Source organism: Bos javanicus, chromosome 15 (assembly GCF_032452875.1).
Source record: "Bos javanicus breed banteng chromosome 15, ARS-OSU_banteng_1.0, whole genome shotgun sequence".
Lineage (NCBI taxonomy): Eukaryota > Metazoa > Chordata > Mammalia > Artiodactyla > Bovidae > Bos > Bos javanicus.
In genome coordinates, this window is record NC_083882.1 from 50,085,750 (window position 1) to 50,106,430 (window position 20,681).

The 20,681-nt window shown below is 38.3% G+C and overlaps 1 protein-coding gene and 1 pseudogene across 1 annotated transcript in view; both read left to right on the plus strand.

Annotated features, from left to right (window-relative positions):
• Window positions 1-295: 295 nt before the first annotated feature.
• Window positions 296-20,681, plus strand: part of LOC133226772 (olfactory receptor 51F1-like) — a 460,311-nt gene continuing 439,925 nt past the window's right edge. The window contains exon 1 of the mRNA XM_061380643.1: window positions 296-461. Within this exon, the coding sequence (XP_061236627.1) occupies window positions 407-461 (55 nt within the window). The 5' untranslated portion in view covers window positions 296-406. The remainder of the gene's footprint in view (window positions 462-20,681) is intronic.
• LOC133261556 (olfactory receptor 52D1-like) lies at window positions 11,402-12,357 on the plus strand (annotated as a pseudogene).

Consider the following 20,681-nt stretch of genomic DNA (forward strand, 5'->3'; position numbering starts at 1 on the left):
GACTTTACAAAAGAACCTGGCATCCGGACCCTGAGGAGATGGTTATTTTCAGACGCTAGCCTACCATTTTTTCAGTCAGCTGGCTCCTCCTTGTCTCACCACCTTGTCTCTCAGATTCATTGGCCTGTTGTACAGAAAGCAGAGCTAGCTTGGACTCAGTAACACACTGCTCCTGATATTTACAGAACAGAAGAGAAGGATGCAGAGGAACATCTGTAGGAAAGCATATCAAATCTTTGCATAACATTCCAACCAAAACTGAAATAGGGATGCTCCTGTATATGAAAATAATGCGGGGGGAGGAGCCAAGATGGCGGAGGAGTAGGACGGGGAGAACACTTTCTCCCCCACAAATTCATCAAAAGAGCATTTAAACGTCGAGTAAATTCCACAAAACAACTTCTGAATGCCGGCAGAGGACATCAGGCACCCAGAAAAGCAACCCAACTCTTCGAAAGGAGGTAGGAAAAAATATTAAAAACAAAAAAAAAGAGACAAAAGAGGGAGGGACGGAGTTCCGTCCCGGGAAGGGAATCTTAAAAAGAGAGAAGTTTCCAAACATCAGGAAACCTTCTCACTGCCGAATCTGTGCCGAGCTTTGGAAGCACAGAGGGCAACATAACAGGGAGAAAAAATAAATAAACAATTTAAAACTCGCAGATTGCGAGCCCTACGGTAACTCCCCCAGCAGAGAAGCAGCGCAGACGCCTGCATCCGCCATTAGCGAATCGGGGCTGGGCAGGGAGGCGCGGCGTGGGCTGCATCGCTGAGAGTAAGAATCTGGCCTGAATACCCTGAGCGCTATCTGAGCGAAATAATTTGGGCTAGCAAACCAGACTGTGGGATACCTACCACGCGAAAAGCCAGCCCTAACCTAAGACCGCCAGGCCCGCGCACGGAACAAAGGACTGAACAGAGATAGCCGGATGCAGATCTTCCCCCTCCGGTGACAGGCAGCCAGAGCCGGAAGGGGGCAATCGCAGCCCCAGAGAGACATTATCTATAAAATTGTAAGCAGGCTTCTTTGCTAACTAAAACTTCTTGGGGGTCTGGACGGTCAACATCTGCCTGAGAAGGTGCGCCGGTTTTACATCCAGATAACCGAGTGGCGGGGAGGCGATAAGTCGCAGCATTGGCGCTCGCCTGGGAAGAGCAAATTGGAGCTCGGACCTGGGAAGAGTACAAAACGCAGGCCCAACTGAGTCTGCGCCTCTGAGGACTACCCGAGTGCCTGAACCTGAGCGGCTTGGACCTGGGAGGTGCATGCAGCCCAGGGCCAGCCTCGGATTGTTCCCGGCGGAACAACCTAGAGTCCGAGCAGTGTGGACAGGGAGGCTACACGTGCCGTGAGCGGGGGCAGACCCAGGGTGGCTGAAGCACTGCGAGCCCACGCCAGTGTTATTTGTTTGCACCCTCCCTCCCTCCCCACAGCGCGACTGAACAAGTAAGCCTAAAAAAATAAAAAAAAAATAAAAAAAAAAAAGTGTCCTCCACCGTGCCCTTTGAGTCAGGGCGGAAACCAGATACTGAAGAGACTAGCAAACAGAAGAAGATATAACAGAGGGAAACGCCTTGGAAGCTACAGGCAATAGATCAAAACCCTGTGGTTACTACGGACTACATAGGAAGGGGCCTATAGATCTTGAGAAATATAAATCTGACCAAGGAACTAGCCAAAAATGAACTGAACCCACAACACCCACAAAAAAAGAAACAAAAAAGTCCTAGATATATTTTTATTATTTTTACGATCATTCTTTCTTTTTTTTTTTAATTAAAAAAAAAATTTTAAGTCCTCTATTGTTCCTTTAATTTTCACTTTTATAACCTATTACTTTGCAAAAAAAAAAAAAAAAAGACCCTATTTTTTTCTTCTTCAGCAAACTTCATATATATATATTTTATAATTTTTTGACCTTGTTGTTTTTTGTTGTTGTTGTTGGTTTTTGTTTTTTTCTTCTTTTCTTTAACATTGTATTTTTGAAATTCCAAACTCTACTCTAGATTTTTAATTTTCACTTTTTGGTATATGTTATCAATTTTGTACCTATAGGTTTTTTTTATATAATTTCTGTGATTTTTTTTTTTTCTTCTTCTTCTCTGTTTCTTTCTCTTCTTCTTTTATATAACATTGTATATCTGAAATTCCAAACTTTACTCTAGATTTTCAATTTATGCTTTTTGGTATTTGATATCAATTTTGTACCTGTATTTTCTTTATAATTTTTGTGACATTGTTCGTATTTGTTTGTTTGTTTTCTCTCTTTATTTTTCTTCTTCTTTTTTTTTTTTTTTGTTAACATTGTATTTTTGAAATTCCAAACTCTACTCTAGATTTTTAATTTTTGCTTTCTGGTATTGGTTATCAATTTTGTACCTGTACTTTCTTTATAATTTTCGCGACCTTGTTTGTTTTTGTTTGTTCATTTTTTCTCTCTTTCTTTTCTTTTTCTTTTCTTTAACATCGTATTTTTGAAATTCCAAACTATACTCTAGATTTTTAATTTTCGCTCTCTGGTATTAGTTATCAATTTTGTACCTGTACTTTCTTTATAATTTTCACGACCTTGTTTGTTTTTGTTTGTTCGTTCTTTCTCTCTTTCTTTTCCTTCTTCTTTTCTTTAACATCGTATTTTTGAAATTCCAAACTCTACTCTAGATTTTTAATTTTTGCTTTTATGTATTTGTTACCAATTTTGTACCTTTAAGGACCCAATCTTCAGGACCCATTTTTCACTAGGGAGTGAGATTACTGGCTTGACTGCTCTCTCTCCCTTTGGACCCTCCTTTTTCTCCACCAGGTCGCCTGTGTCTCCTCCCTAACCCCTCTCTACTCTACCCAACTCTGTGAATTTCTGAGTGTTCCAGACGGTGGAGAACACTTAGGGAACTGATTACTGGCTGGATCTGTCTCCCTCCTTTTCATTCCCCCTTTTATCCTTCTGGCCACCTTTGTTACCTTCCTCCTTCTTCTCTTCTCTGTATAACCCCGTGAACATCTCTGAGTGGTCCAGTTGTGGAGTGCACATAAGGAAGTGACTACTGGCTAGCCCACTCTCTCCACTATTGATTCACCTCATCTCATTTGGGTCACCTCTAACTCCCTCCTCCCTCTTCTCTTCTCCATGTAACCCTGTGAACCTCTCTGAGTGACCCTCACTGTAGAGAAACTTATCATCTTTAATGTAGATGTTTTATCAATGGTGCTGTATAGAAGGAGAAGTTTTGAAACTACTGTAAAAATAAGACCGATAACTGGAAGCAGGAGACTTAAGTCCAAACCCTGACTCCAGGGAACTCCTGACTCCAAGGAACATTCATTGACAGGAGCTCATCAAATGCCTCCATACCGACACTGAAACCAAGCACCACACAAGGGCCAATAAGTTCCAGGGCAAGACATACCAAGCAAATTCTCCAGCAACAAAGGAACACAGTCCTGAGCTTCAAGATACAGGCTGCCCAAAGTCACCCCAAAACTATAGACATCTCATAACTCATTACTGGACATTTCATTGCACTCCAGAGAGAAGAAATACAGCTCCACCCACCAGAACACCGACACAAGCTTCCCTAACCAGGAAACCTTGACAAGCCACCTGTACAAACCCACACACAGTGAGGAAACGCCATAATAAAGAGAACTCCACAAACTGCCAGAATACAGAAAGGACACCCCAAACTCAGCAATTTAAACAAGATGAAGAGACAGAGGAATACTCAGCAGATAAAGGAACAGGATAAATGCCCACCAAACCAAACAAAAGAGGAAGAGATAGGGAATCTACCTGATAAAGAATTCCGAATAATGATAGTGAAATTGATCCAAAATCTTGAAACTAAAATGGAATCACAGATAAATAGCCTGGAGACAAGGATTGAGAAGATGCAAGAAAGGTTTAACAAGGACCTAGAAGAAATAAAAAAGAGTCAATATATAATGAATAATGCAATAAGTGAAATTAAAAACACTCTGGAGGCAACAAATAGTAGAATAACAGAGGCAGAAGACAGGATTAGTGAATTAGAAGATAGAATGGTAGAAATAAATGAATCAGAGAGGATAAAAGAAAAACGAATTAAAAGAAATGAGGACAATCTCAGAGACCTCCAGGACAATATTAAATGCTACAACATTCGAATCATAGGGGTTCCAGAAGAAGAAGACAAAAAGAAAGACCATGAGAAAATACTTGAGGAGATAATAGTGGAAAACTTCCCTAAAATGGGGAAGGAAATAATCACCCAAGTCCAAGAAACCCAGAGAGTCCCAAACAGGATAAACCCAAGGAGAAACACCCCAAGACACATATTAATCAAATTAACAAAGATCAAACACAAAGAACAAATATTAAAAGCAGCAAGGGAAAAACAACAAATAACACACAAGGGAATTCCCATAAGGATAACAGCTGATCTTTCAATAGAAACTCTTCAAGCCAGGAGGGAATGGCAAGACATACTTAAAATGATGAAACAAAATAACCTACAGCCCAGATTATTGTACCCAGCAAGGATCTCATTCAAGTATGAAGGAGAAATCAAAAGCTTTTCAGACAAGCAAAAGCTGAGAGAATTCTGCACCACCAAACCAGCTCTCCAACAAATACTAAAGGATATTCTCTAGACAGGAAACACAAAAACGGTGTATAAACTCGAACCCAAAACAATAAAGTAAATGGCAACGGGAACATACTTATCAGTAATTACCTTAAATGTAAATGGGTTGAATGCCCCAACCAAAAGACAAAGACTGGCTGAATGGATACAAAAACAAGACCCCTACATATGTTGTCTACAAGAGACCCACCTCAAAACAGGGGACACATACAGACTGAAAGTGAAGGGCTGGAAAAAGATTTTCCATGCAAATAGGGACCAAAAGAAAGCAGGAGTAGCAATACTCGTATCAGATAAAATAGACTTTAAAACAAAGGCGGTGAAAAGAGACAAAGAAGGTCACTACATAATGATCAAAGGATCAATCCAAGAAGAAGATATAACAATTATAAACATATATGCACCCAACACGGGAGCACCACAGTACGTAAGACAAATGCTAACAAGTATGAAAGGAGAAATTAACAATAACACAATAATAGTGGGAGACTTTAATACCCCACTTACACCTACGGATAGATCAACTAAACAGAAAATTAACAAGGAAACACAAACTTTAAACGATACAATAGACCAGTTAGACCTAATTGATATCTATAGGTCATTTCATCCCAAAACAATGAATTTCACCTTTTTCTCAAGTGCACATGGAACCTTCTCCAGGATAGATCACATCCTGGGCCATAAAGCTAGCCTTGGTAAATTCAAAAAAATAGAAATCATTCCAAGCATTTTTTCTGACCACAATGCAGTAAGATTAGATCTCAATTACAGGAGAAAAAATATTAAAAATTCCAACATATGGAGGCTGAACAACACGCTGCTGAATAACCAACAAATCACAGAAGAAATCAAAAAAGAAATCGAAATTTGCATAGAAACGAATGAAAATGAAAACACAACAACCCAAAACCTGTGGGACACGGTAAAAGCAGTCCTAAGGGGAAAGTTCATAGCAATACAGGCACACCTCAAGAAACAAGAAAAAAGTCAAATAAATAACCTAACTCTACACCTAAAGCAACTAGAAAAGGAAGAAATGAAGAACCCCAGGGTTAGTAGAAGGAAAGAAATCTTAAAAATTAGAGCAGAAATAAATGCAAAACAAACAAAAGAGACCATAGCAAAAATCAACAAAACCAAAAGCTGGTTCTTTGAAAGGATAAATAAAATTGACAAACCATTAGCCAGACTCATCAAGAAACAAAGGGAGAAAAATCAAATCAACAAAATTAGAAACGAAAATGGAGAGATCACAACAGACAACACAGAAATACAAAGGATCATAAGAAACTACTATCAACAATTATATGCCAATAAAATGGACAACGTGGAAGAAATGGACAAATTCTTAGAAAAGTACAACTTTCCAAAACTCGACCAGGAAGAAATAGAAAATCTTAACAGACCCATCACAAGCATGGAAATTGAAACTGTAATCAAAAATCTTCCAGCAAACAAAAGCCCCGGTCCAGACGGCTTCACAGCTGAATTCTACCAAAAATTTAGAGAAGAGCTAACACCTATCCTGCTCAAACTCTTCCAGAAAATTGCAGAGGAAGGTAAACTTCCAAACTCATTCTATGAGGCCACCATCACCCTAATACCAAAACCTGACAAAGATGCCACAAAAAAAGAAAACTACAGGCCAATATCACTGATGAACATAGATGCAAAAATCCTTAACAAAATTCTAGCAATCAGAATCCAACAACACATTAAAAAGATCATACACCATGATCAAGTGGGCTTTATCCCAGGGATGCAAGGATTCTTCAATATCCGCACATCAATCAATGTAATACACCACATTAACAAATTGAAAAATAAAAACCATATGATTATCTCAATAGATGCAGAGAAAGCCTTTGACAAAATTCAACATCCATTTATGATAAAAACTCTCCAGAAAGCAGGAATAGAAGGAACATACCTCAACATAATAAAAGCTATATATGACAAACCCACTGCAAACATTATCCTCAATGGTGAAAAATTGAAAGCATTTCCTCTAAAGTCAGGAACAAGACAAGGGTGCCCACTTTCACCATTACTATTCAACATAGTTTTGGAAGTTTTGGCCACAGCAATCAGAGCAGAAAAAGAAATAAAAGGAATCCAAATTGGAAAAGAAGAAGTAAAACTCTCACTATTTGCAGATGACATGATCCTCTACATAGAAAACCCTAAAGAGTCCACCAGAAAATTACTAGAAATAATCAATGACTACAGTAAAGTTGCAGGATATAAAATCAACACACAGAAATCCCTTGCATTCCTATACACTAATAATGAGAAAACAGAAAGAGAAATTAAGGAAACAATTCCATTCACCATTGCAACGGAAAGAATAAAATACTTAGGAATATATCTACCTAAAGAAACTAAAGACCTATATATAGAAAACTATAAAACACTGGTGAAAGAAATCAAAGAGGACACTAATAGATGGAGAAATATACCATGTTCATGGATTGGAAGAATCAATATAGTGAAAATGAGTATACTACCCAAAGCAGTTTATAGATTCAACGCAATCCCTATCAAGCTACCAACAGTATTCGTCACAGAGCTAGAACAAATAATTTCACAATTTGTATGGAAATACAAAAAACCTCGAATAGCCAAAGCGATCTTGAGAAAGAAGAATGGAACTGGAGGAATCAACTTACCTGACTTCAGGCTCTACTACAAAGCCACAGTTATCAAGACAGTATGGTACTGGCACAAAGACAGAAATATTGATCAATGGAATAAAATAGAAAGCCCAGAGATAAATCCACGCACATATGGACACCTTATCTTCGACAAAGGAGGCAAGAATATACAATGGATTAAAGACAATCTCTTTAACAAGTGGTGCTGGGAAATCTGGTCAACCACTTGTAAAAGAATGAAACTGGACCACTTTCTAACACCATACACAAAAATAAACTCAAAATGGATTAAAGATCTAAACGTAAGACCAGAAACTATAAAACTCCTAGAGGAGAACATAGGCAAAACACCCTCCGACATACATCACAGCAGGATCCTCTATGACCCACCTCCCAGAATATTGGAAATCAAAGCAAAAATAAACAAATGGGACCTAATTTACCTTAAAAGCTTCTGCACATCAAAGGAAACTATTAGCAAGGTGAAAAGACAGCCTTCAGAATGGGAGAAAATAATAGCAAATGAAGCAACCGACAAACAACTAATCTCAAAAATATACAAGCAACTCCTACAGCTCAACTCCAGAAAAATAAACGACCCAATCAAAAAATGGGCCAAAGAACTAAATAGACATTTCTCCAAAAAAGACATACAGATGGCTAACAAACACATGAAAAGATGCTCAACATCACTCATTATCAGAGAAATGCAAATCAAAACCACTATGAGGTACCATTTCACACCAGTCAGAATGGCTGCGATCCAAAAGTCTACAAATAATAAATGCTGGAGAGGGTGTGGAGAAAAGGGAACCCTCTTACACTGTTGGTGGGAATGCAAACTAGTACAGCCACTATGGAGAACAGTGTGGAAATTCCTTAAAAAACTGGAAATAGAACTGCCTTATGATCCAGCAACCCCACTGCTGGGCATACACACTGAGGAAACCAGAAGGGAAAGAGACACGTGTACCCCAATGTTCATCGCAGCACTGTTTATAATAGCCAAGACGTGGAAGCAACCTAGATGTCCATCAGCAGATGAATGGATAAGAAAGCTGTGGTACATATACACAATGGAGTATTACTCAGCCATTAAAAAGAATACATTTGAATCAGTTTTAATGAGGTGGATGAAACTGGAGCCTATTATACAGAGTGAAGTAAGCCAGAAGGAAAAACATAAATACAGTATACTAACGCATATATATGGAATTTAGAAAGATGGTAACAATAACCCGGTGTACGAGACAGCAAAAGAGACACTGATGTATAGAACAGTCTTATGGACTCTGTGGGAGAGGGAGAGGGTGGGAAGATGTGGGAGAATGGCAATGAAACATGTAAAATATCATGTAAGAAACGAGTTGCCAGTCCAGGTTCGATGCATGATGCTGGATGCTTGGGGCTGGTGCACTGGGACGGCCCAGAGGGATGGTATGGGGAGGGAGGAGGGAGGAGGGTTCGGGATGGGGAACACATGTATACCTGTGGCGGATTCATTTTGATATTTGGCAAAACTAATACAATTATGTAAAGTTTAAAAATAAAATAAAATTGGAAGAATAAAAAAAAAAAGAAAATAATGCATATCTTTTACTTGATCAAATAAATAAGTCTAGGGGGATGCAGGAAGAGGAACATGGCTAAGTGATGTCATGGAGTTCTAATTGTTTTTCAGAGGTAAATCTGATTCAGGTGAATTACTTAAGAATACCTGGAGGTATGTGGGGATATTATAGTGATTACCCTGATTAATTCATAAACTTGTTCCTCTATATCTTCAACTTCTTCTAGCTCTCATCACATAGGCTTTAAGAAAGCATTTAGTTCACTGCACTTGCATGTGCTTTAGGTACAATAAATTATCCTATTAGTCCTGTAGTAGAGGCCATATTCTGTTGATTTTTAAGCTCAGAGCTCGGGTAACAAGGAGACCACAAAACTGAGTACCTCCAAGAGACCAAATTGTGCTTGGAGACACTTGGAGAGATAAATGAAACTGCCTACAACCAGACAGCATTCTCAGGAGAGGCTCTTTATAGGATATTCCTGTAGCCCTCAGGTCCCCCAGGATAGGAAGTTTAATGGCACCTGCTGTAGATATAGTAAATATGCTGGGGCTCAGTCTGAGAAGTGAGATCATCTGGTTAGAGGTAGGATAATCTGGTTATGGGCAGGAGAGTTGTGACTGAGGTGGAAAGAACAAGTTCAGTGCTTCTACCAGAAGAGAATGCTGGAACCTAGGTTAAAGGTTCTAGGTTAAGTCCTAAGTCCTAGAACCAGTGTGCTTCTCTGAAAGATGGCTGAACTTCTTATTAACAAAAGTAATGTAGAAGGAAATTAAGTTTAATATTTAACCTGGGATAATTTTTGTTAACCTAGCCCTATTATTTAATCCTGAACTATATTGGTCAAAACCTCATTGTTTTAATGAAACTTTTTTATTCAGAATAAGTAGATGCCTATTATATGAGCTCATGATAATACTGATACTGGAACCAAAATAATGATTTACCAATTTAAAAATTAGTATTGTTAGAATACCTTTCCAAAATAATCATTCAAGCTTTCAAGATGCATGCTTTCTGGTCAGCTAATATCTGGGAGCCAAAAGTTGTATTTACAATTTTACTTGGTATATGTGGAATCTAAAAGAAGGGTACAAATGAACCTACCTACAAAATAAAAATAGAGTTACATATATAGGAAAAAAAATAGTTACCAGGGAGTCGGGGAGTGAGAGGGATAAATTGGGAGATTGGGATTGATGTATACCCACTACTGTATATAAAATAAGTAACTAAAAGGACCCACTGTATAGCACAGAGAACTCTACTCTATACTCTGTAATAGCCTATATGGGAAAATAATTTTAAAAGGAGTGTGTGTGTGTGTGTGTGTGTGTGTGTGTGTGTGTATGCTGCTGCTGCTACTGCTAAGTCTCTTCAGCCATGTCCGACTCTGTGTGACCCCATATATGGCAGCCCACCAGGCTCCCCCATCCCTGGGATTCTCCAGGCAAGAACACTGGAGTGGATTGCCATTTCCTTCTCCAATGCATGAAAGTGAAAAGTGAAAGTGAAGCCGCTCAGTTGTATCCGACTCTTCGCGACCCCATGGACTGCAGCCTACCAGGCTCCTCCATCCATGGGATTTCCCAGGCAAGAGTACTGGAGTGGGTTGCCATTTCCTTCTCCAGTGTGTGTGTGTGTGTGTGTGTGTGTGTGTGTGTGTATAAAATTCCCTTTGTTATACAGCAGAAACTAACACAAATTGTAAATCAGCTATACTCCAATATATTTTTTTTAATTAAAAGTTAAAGAAGTAACAATTTTACTTGGAAAGCAAAAATCAGCTTCATGTGTATTGTATGACTGAAGAATATATTATACATCTTCTGGAAGAATTTGACTTGATCATTTACAGTAGAGCACAAATATCTAGTAACCTGAACACCCATGTTTTCTAGACATAGTCATTTTCTCTATTGGCTTATCTTTGTAAAATAATTTTTTCTAACCATTCAGTTTGGATGATTTTATGAAATCATGAAATTTATCAACTCAGTGACTTGCTTTTCAATATAAGATCATTTTTATTCACACCACTTCATTGCCTCCAGTTGTCCTTTAGTATTTCTCAAGTCTCCGTTTCCTTTTATCTATAAGCCCTATCATTGGGAATGTGGTAAGAGAAGTTAAATATACAAATGTCTGAACTCATCCACGATGGCTGGACTTTTACTTTTTTTGAGTGTTTAAAATGGTAGAAAGTTATATCTCCATTTTTACCAATATATCAGTTATTAACTCTATAGTGTTATACTATGATTAAAATGTATCTAGCTAACTGCACACTTCTGAAAAAAAAGTCAAGGGAGATCGAAAAAAGGAAAGAGAATACCTTTGTACAATTTTTTTGTCTGCCCCAAAGCACAGTTCCATGCATTTGATGAATTGAAATATTGCATTACTGAAGAAATCCTTCAATAGCCAGATGTATGTTACTGGATGTCAGTGTCTTTTCCAACACATAACAATGAGAAGAATTGGTCTTCATGTTTTTGTAATCTTTGTGATTTTTAATTTGGATAGGATCGTGGCATACTCATTTTTTGGATAATGCTAGACTACAACAGGAGCAACCTTAAACTTAACACCTTCCTGCTACTTGGCATTCCAGGGTTGGAGGATGCCCACCTATGGATCTCCATCCCCTTCTCTCTGGTCTACCTACTGTCACTGACGGGAAATGTTGCTCTTTTATTAATTATCAAGACAGATCGCAAACTGCACGAACCTATGTACCTCTTTCTATGCATGCTGTCAGTTGCTGATTTGATGCTTATTTCTTCTACACTTCCCAAGATAGTCTCTTCTGGTTCAATGACAGAGAGATCTACTTTGAAGCCTGCCTTACTCAAATGTATTTTATCCATTCTCTATCTACTATGGAATCTGGGTTTATCTTGGCCATGGCTTTTGACCGATTTGTAGCTATCTGCCACCCCCTAAGACATTCCACTATCTTAACACCCGCAGTGATTGTAGGCTTGGGTTTGCTTATTGTCTTCAGAGGAGCTGTACTTCTCAGTCCACACCCCTTTCTACTACGATGGCTTTCCTACTGCAAAACTAATGTCATCTCCCATACTTACTGTGAGTTTATGGCCCTGATAAAGCTGGTTTGCTCTGAGACCAAGATTCGTAGAGCCTACAGCCTAATTGTGGCATTCCTGACAGGAGGATTGGATTTCATACTGATCATCTGTTCTTATGTCCTTATTCTTTTCACAGTGTTCAATCTCCCATCCAAAGCTGCCCGCCTCAAGACCTTGAGTACCTGTGTCTCCCATGTATGGGTCATTTTGGTGTTTTATACACCAGCTTTTTTCTCTTTTCTCACTCATAGGTTTGGTCACCACATTGCTCCACCTGTCCACATTTTTATAGCCAATATATACCTTCTCATTCCACCCATGATGAATCCTATTATTTATGGTGTTAAAACCAAAAGAATCAGGGACGGATTCCTTAAATTCTTAACAATCAAATGTGTTCAACTTTGCAGTTTGTGAGTCCCCAGATCATCAACAGAGATAAGGGTTTTATTAAACAGGAAATGTTGCAAATGAATCAGCATTACCTTAAAGTGAAAAACTTTTCAGCTAAATCTTGGATTCATACAAGCTAGAAAGTTTGGTAAGTATATTGATTTCAGTGAGATTAGCAAATATCAAAGATACATAGAAAGTAAAAAAAATTAGAGCAAAATGTTTAATTTTTATTATTTTTCTTTCCAAGCTAGTATTTGGTATAGTCTTTGGGACTTGTTAAGCCATGCCAGTTTATATCAAAATAATTTTAATTTTAATCAGGTCCAATATATCTTCTTTTCTTGTATGTATCAGGGTTTTGGTGTCATATCTAAGAAATTTATTGGCTAACTTTGGGTTGTAAAGATTTTCTTCTAAAATTTTTTCAAAAACCTTATGTTGTCTAGGTGTAAGAATTAGAGTGAGGTTTATCTATGCTAGAGGAATAAACCTCAGTCTAAATTCCCCTTTATGTAACAAAAGTTTTCTAATGTCTACTCTATCCTCCTTAATCAAATATAGTTACATTTAAAAGAATACATAATACCCAAGTAGTAATATAAGTGTAAAACTAGCAACATATATACTTGCGTATGACAGCACTAGGTGATATAATAGGTAGCCCTTTTACCTATGTATAGAATAACTGTAAATATGAAAATTATAAATATCAGTGAATTTTGGTGTATTTCACTGATTACTCAGATACCATGAGAAATGTTATTGTTGCTGTTGGTGTAATTTTCAAAAATATTTAATAACTTCTGATAATAGTCTTAACAAACAATATACACCATTCTTTTGAATAGTTATATTTCTATAATATCAAGTACATATTTGCTTGTTAAAACCATACAAAGTAATTTCTGATTATTAGTAAAGCAAAGTGAAAAAAATCTACATTCATAACAGCAAATACAAGCAAGGTGAAATTCTGTATTCAGAATATTATATAGGCTTTTTTTTAATTTTTATTTTATTTTTAAACTTTACAATATTGTATTAGTTTTGCCAAACATCGAAATGAATCCGCCACAGGTATACCCATGCTCCCCATCCTGAACCCTCCTCCCTCCTCCCTCCCCATACCCTCCCCCTGGGTTGTCCCAGTGCACCAGCCCCAAGCATCCAGTATCGTGCATCGAACCTGGACTGGCGACTCGTTCCATACATGATATTATACATGTTTCAATGACATTCTCCCAAATCTCCCCACCCTCTCCCTCTCCCACAGAGTCCATAAGACTGATCTATACATCAGTGTCTCTTTTGCTGTCTCGTACACTGGGTTATTGTTACCATCTTTCTAAATTCCATATATATGCGTTAGTATACTGTATTGGTGTTTTTCTTTCTGGCTTACTTCACTCTGTATAATAGGCTCCAGTTTCATCCACCTCATTAGAACTGACTCAAATGTATTCTTTTTAATGGCTGAGTAATACTCCATTGTGTATATGTACCACTGCTTTCTTATCCATTCATCTGCTGATGGACATCTAGGTTGCTTCCATGTCCTGGCTATTATGAACAGTGCTGCGATGAACATTGGGGTACACGTGTCTCTTTCCCTTCTGGTTTCCTCAGTGTGTATGCCCAGCAGTGGGATTGCTGGATCATAAGGCAGTTCTATTTCCAGTTTTTTAAGGAATCTCCACACTGTTCTCCATAGTGGCTGTACTAGTTTGCATTCCCACCAACAGTGTAAGAGGGTTCCCTTTTCTCCACACCCTCTCCAGCATTTATTGCTTGTAGACTTTTGGATCGCAGCCATTCTGACTGGCATGAAATGGTACCTCATAGTGGTTTTAATATCCAGTTGCATATCTGAAATTTCTCTCATATACAGGATATTTTGTGGAGGGTAGAAGGTTGGGAGGAATTATTCTATGTATTGGAGGTTTCTTTCTGGTTTATAGTCACTAAATCCAGTAATGTCTCTTAAATACTTTGATGACAATAACAAAACACAAAGAGAAATTTCCAAGATAGTCCCTAAAGATCACTATCACCTCTGTTAGGTATCAATCACTGATAGAATTGTAGTGCTAGTTATAGTATCTGAGTCATAGTAAGCACATCACAAATATTGGCTACTCTTGTTACTAGTATAGTTATTGAAAATAGAGTGGGTAATGTATAATAAGAGAATCCCCAGTGACAAACATTTTTGTTATCTTATTTATTATGAGGCCTGAAATAAAACATATTTTCTTTTTAAATAATAGGGAGAAAATTACATTCTCTAACCAGTTCTACTCAAGTAGTAAATTTAAGATACAGTGGAAAACTCAACAGATGACATTCCAAATTTGAACCTGAGTAATTAAGTACCAAACCAAAAAATAAACCCATAGAATTAGCTGAAGTAGTTAAAATGCCATGTTCTCTGGGCCACCATACATTTAACTTCTGTATGTCTCTGTACTTGTTTTAACACTGCAGTGGATAGCTTCTGGGCTTGAGAAAAGCAGTACTAGAAGTAGTTCTGACCTTTGTGCCCAAGTCTCAGAGGTTTTTGATTGTACTTAGAATGATATAGTTAAAAAATTTAACTCTCACCTATACAAATAGGTGTGTATGATGTGTAAGATCCCTTTTAGTCTAAGTCTGATATGGTTTACAAAAATGTACACAATATATTTTCTAAGCACAAGACAAACTCTTGTTTTGATTTCATTTTCTCCCTTTATGGACAATGAAATTGTCAAGATGCAATTAAGGAATAACTGTCATATGTAAATGATAATGTTGTTGTTGTCATTATAAACTATATTTCATGTTGAAAATAGAGTGGCTTTATGACATAACCATCATCAGTCCAGTTCAGTTCAGTTTCTCAGTCATGTCTGACTCTTTGCACCCCAATGGATTACTGCATGCCAGACTTCCCTGTCCATCACCAACTCCCGGAGCTTGCTCAAACTCATGCCCCTCGGGTCAGTGATGCCATCCAACCATCTCATTCTCTGTTGTCCCCTTCTCCTCCTATCTTCAAAAGTATTAGTTTTTTGGCCCTCAGCTTTCTTTATGGGCCAACTCTCACATCCATACATGACTACTGGAAAAACGATAGCTTTGACTATATGGACTTCCCTCAATCTTTCCCAACATCAGGGTCTTTTCAAATGAGTCAGCTCTTCACATCAGGTGGCCAAAGTATTGGAGTTTCAACTTCAACATCAGTCCTTCCAATGAACAGCCAGGACTGATATCCTTTAGGATGGACTGGTTGGATCTCCTTGCAGTCCAAGGGACTCTCAAGAGTCTTCTCCAACACCATAGTTTAAAACCATCAATTCTTCAGTGCTCAGCTTTCTTCACAGCCCAACTCTCACATCCATACATGACTACTGGAAAAACCATAGCTTTGACTATATGGACTTTTGTCAGCAAACTAACATCTCTTCTTTTTAATATGTTGTCTAGGTTTGTCATAGCTTTTCTTCCAAGGAAAAATAGGTGTATATATATATATATATATATATATATATATATATATATATAAATAGGTACTTAGAATAGAAATTCACAATAACAAGACTTTGGATATATGATGATTGTATATATCTACACATGTATACTTTTTTTTTTTTCAATTTTATTTTATTTATTTTTTTTTAGTTAATTTCCCCTTTATTTATTTTTTTTAATTTTTTATTCCTTTATTTCTCATGTGTTCCCCATCCTAAACCCTCCTCCCTCCTCCCTCCCCATACCATCCCTCTGGGTCGTCCCAGTGCACCAGCCCCAAGCATCCAGCATCGTGCATTGAACCTGGACTGGCATCTCGTTTCATACATGACATTTCACATGTTTCAATGCCATTCTCCCAAATCTTCCCACCCTCTCCCTCTCCCACAGAATCCATAAGCCTGTTCTATACATCAGTGTCTCTTTTGCTGTCTCGTATACAGGGTTATCGTTACCATCTTTCTAAATTCCATATATATGCGTTAGTATACTGTATTGGTGTTTGTCCTTCTGGCTTACTTCACTCTGTATAATAGGCTCCAGTTTCATCCACCTCATTAGAACTGATTCAAATGTATTCTTTTTAATGGCTGAGTAATACTCCATTGTGTATATGTACCACTGCTTTCTTATCCATTCATCTGCTGATGGACATCTAGGTTGCTTCCATGTCCTGGCTATTATAAACAGTGCTGCGATGAACATTGGGGTACACGTGTCTCTTTCCCTTCTGGTTTCCTCAGTGTGTATGCCCAGCAGTGGGATTGCTGGATCATAAGGCAGTTCTATTTCCAGTTTTTTAAGGAATCTCCACACTGTTCTCCATAGTGGCTGTACTAGTTTGCATTCCCACCAACAGTGTAAGAGGGTTCCCTTTTCTCCACACCCTCTCCAGCATTTATTATTTGTAGACTTTTGGATACACATGTATATCTTTTAAAATTGCTCTCAAAATGATTATTAGTTTTCTCTATGTAAGTCTTATCTCTATATGTATTTTGTATAATATGTCTTGATGAATACTTTATACTTAAGCTATTTTAAATGACATGAGACTGCAATAACCCTTTGAGTGAAATTGACAACTGTCATCTAGATGAAAATAGTATTGGCATAAAAATAGGTAGTTGAAGGACAAATTCCAAAATATTGACACATGAATCAAAACATGATGAATTTCATGCAACCAGAATCTTACTATTTAACAAACCTGTACATAGATGTTACTGTTGACATAGAGAACAACATTGTCATCACATATTCAGGAATTCCATTACATTTTTTACTTAGTCCCACTCTTCTTCACTCACCTTCAGTGATAAAAAGCAGAATAATCAATTGCAAGTCAAAACACAAATTACAGGAACAAGATGGCAGAGTAAGTGGATGTGAAGTACCTATCTCTCCACGGATACATCAGGACTACACCTTCAGACACGGAAGTGCATACCGAACACCAGCTGAGAGTGGACAGTAGTACCTGACCAGTGGAAAATAATATATCAGATCAGATCAGTCGCTCAGTCGTGTCCAACTCTTTGCAACCCCATGAATCGCAGCACGCCAAGCCTCCCTGTATATCACCAACTCCCGGAGTTCACTGACACTCACGTCCATCGAGTCAGTGATGCCATCCAGCCATCTCATCCTCTGTCATCCCCTTCTCCTCTTGCCCCCAATCCCTCCTAGCATCAGAGTCTTTTCCAAGGAGTCAACTCTTCGCATGAGGTGGCCAAAGTACTGGAGTTTCATCTTTAGCATCATCCCTTCCAAAGAAATCCCAGGGCTGATCTCCTTCAGGATGGACTGGTTGGATCTCCTTGCAGTCCAAGGGACTCTCAAGAATCTTCTCCAACACCACAGTTCAAAAGCATCAATTCTTCAGTGCTCAGCCTTCTTCACAGTCCAACTCTCACATCCATACATGACCACAGGAAAAACCATAGCCTTGACTAGACGAACCTTTTTGGCAAAGCAATGTCTCTGCTTTTGAATATGCTATCTAGGTTGGTCATAACTTTCCTTCCAAGGAGTAAGCGTCTTTTAATTTCATGGCTGCAGTCATCATCTGCAGTGATTTTGGAGCCCAGAAAAATAAAGTCTGACACTGTTTCCACTGTTTCCCCATCTATTTCCCATGAAGTGATGGGACCGGATGCCATGATCTTTGTTTTCTGAATGTTGAGCTTTAAGCCAACTTTTTCACTCTCCACGTTCACTTTCATCAAGAGGCTTTAAAATAATATATAAAACCATACAAAACTTGGTAGGACAAAGTAACTAGGGGGAGAAACAGGACTGTTAGTAGGATTGGACCTGACCTCAGCGGGTGGGGGAACTGAAGCAGGGGTCTGATCCTCACATCAGGGCAATTATCTGAGTCAGAGGAGAAACATTTAAGACAGAAACAGCTCACATGTGGCAGCTTAAGTGAAAATCAGACAGTCCTTGCTGCAGCCGTACATAGTCCCTTGGACAGGGACAGGGATGCATGTCCCCAGAAAGCACAGTGGCTGGGAGCTGGAGTTTAGGGATTATGGAGCAATCCCAGGGTGAGGGCTGCTCTTGACTGCAGAGAGATGGATCAAAGGGATGTGAGGGCAGAGATTATGGTGGGAAATGCCTGTTTAAGAAAGCTGGGCAGCCATGGGTGCAAGGCAATAATGCTGAGTCACACATAGCAAATGTAGCCATCACCATAACCTCTCTCTCTACACACAAGCATCAGCAGCTGAACAATAGAGAGGCTGGTCCATCAAACATGATATGCACTGAACTACAGAGTAGGACCCCACCCAGAGTGCCCCTTTATGTGCCTGACATGCTGAACAACAGAGAAGGACCCCAGGCAAAGGAGCCCTCTAAGTGCCTGAATGGGCAGAACTACAGAGAAAGTCTGGCCAAAGAGGCCTTGTAATTGCCAGCTACAAGAGGCTTGAAGAAAGACTCTGATAGGGCCATAACTCCTGTGGCACAGCAGTCCATGTCCCTGCAAATTTGGCACTGCCAGGGTCCCCACAAGCCAAGCAGCTGCGCCACCTTCATTCTCAACTCTCACTGGGGCAGAACTGCCACAGGCAATAAAAGTCTTAAGTATATCCATGCAGGGAGGGGGTTTTCCAGACAAGAATACTGGAGTGTATTGGCCAGTGCTGGTTGCCATACCCTTCTAGAACACTGTATTTCCTGCTGTCCTAGCCATCAACTCTCCTGAGTACCTTGTGCCTCCAGAACCCCTGCAAGCCAAGCAGCTGCACCACGACCATCCCTGGCTCTCACAGGGGCAGACCCAAGTCCTCCAGGGCAGCCTCATGAGCAAAACCCCAGTGGACAACCCACATGCACAAGTGGAAATAAACCACAACTAAAACCCAGAGGCAGTGTGGCTAAGCAAGAAGACCCAAAACCTTCCCACCAGCTGTACAAGCTACAGATTAAATCCACATGATAGACTAGGCAGACTCTGTATCTATGGAATATATAAAAGGACATTGAGAGCTCCCACAAAAGAAAGTGCACTAATTATGATAGCTGTAGACATTGGAGGCAAGAACACACTGGAGCAGGACCTATTTAGAATCTGAGCTGCCTCCATAGCAGGTCCAGAGATCAACACAGTGTTGGAGGGCATCCTAGGGAGGTAAGATGGACTGTGACTCCCAGCAGTGCCAGCACTGACTCAAGAAAAGCATTTATTATTCTTAGGTTTTGACTTGTTCTATAGAGTCTTTAGGATTTTTTTTTTCTTTCTTTCTCCCCACCCCCCCCAACCATTGAAGTTGTTAATTTTATTGGCACTATGAAATCTAATTAAGCTTTAGGATTTTTTTTTTTTTATCAGTCACACTTTTTATTGTTAATATAAATCTCTGCCTCTACGCTGGGCTTCTGCAGTTCTGTGGAGTTTTCCTTTTTTTTTTTTTTCTTTTCTCGTTAAATTTTAACATTTAAAACGTATTTTTTTTTTCTAAATTCTTTCCTTTGTTTGCTTTTCCTACTGTTCTTTTCCCCTTGCAGTTAATCTTTAATGTATATAATTCTTCTTTATCTAACTCTAACTTTGCATATCTATTATTTATTTCTTTTCCTTCTTTCCTTTCCTCTCAACATATTTGTCAGTTTTATTTTCATTGCTTTATTCCCAATTGGTACCTTGCTTTAGTTTTGTTTTCCAGTTTGTGCTTTAGTTAATTTTGTTCTGATAGATATAATTTTTGGTTTCCTTTGTACTCTGCATCAATCTATTGTACTTTAATTTTCTTGGACTGTACAAATATGTATATGTGTATATTCAGTCACATTTTTTATTGTTGTTATAAACCTCTGCTTCGACTTGGACTTTTGCAGTTCTGTGTAGTTTTTTTATTATTATTTTTTCTTTTACCTTTCTTCTTCCATTTTTTTTCCTTTTCTCTTTTTATGGTTTTAATTTTTAAGTTAAAAAAAAAAAACCTATTATTTTTTTCTACATTTATTCCTTTGTTTGCCTTTCCTATACTTTTTTTCCCTTTGCAGTTAATCTTTAATGTATATAAATCTTCTTCATCTACCTCTATTTAACTTTGCATATCAATTATTTATTTCTTTTCTTTCCTCTCAACATATTTGTTAGTTTTGTTTTCATATTCATTGTTTTTTTCCCCCACTTGGCAACTTGCTTTAGTTTTGTTTTCCAATTTATGCTTTACTTAGTTTTGTTCTTAACTGATTAATGTAATTTTTTATTTCCTTTGTTTCCTGGATAAGTCTACTATACTTTATTTTTGTTGGACTGTTTTGACTTTACTCATGGGTGTAAATGTATATATTCCATTATTTTAATTATTCCTGAT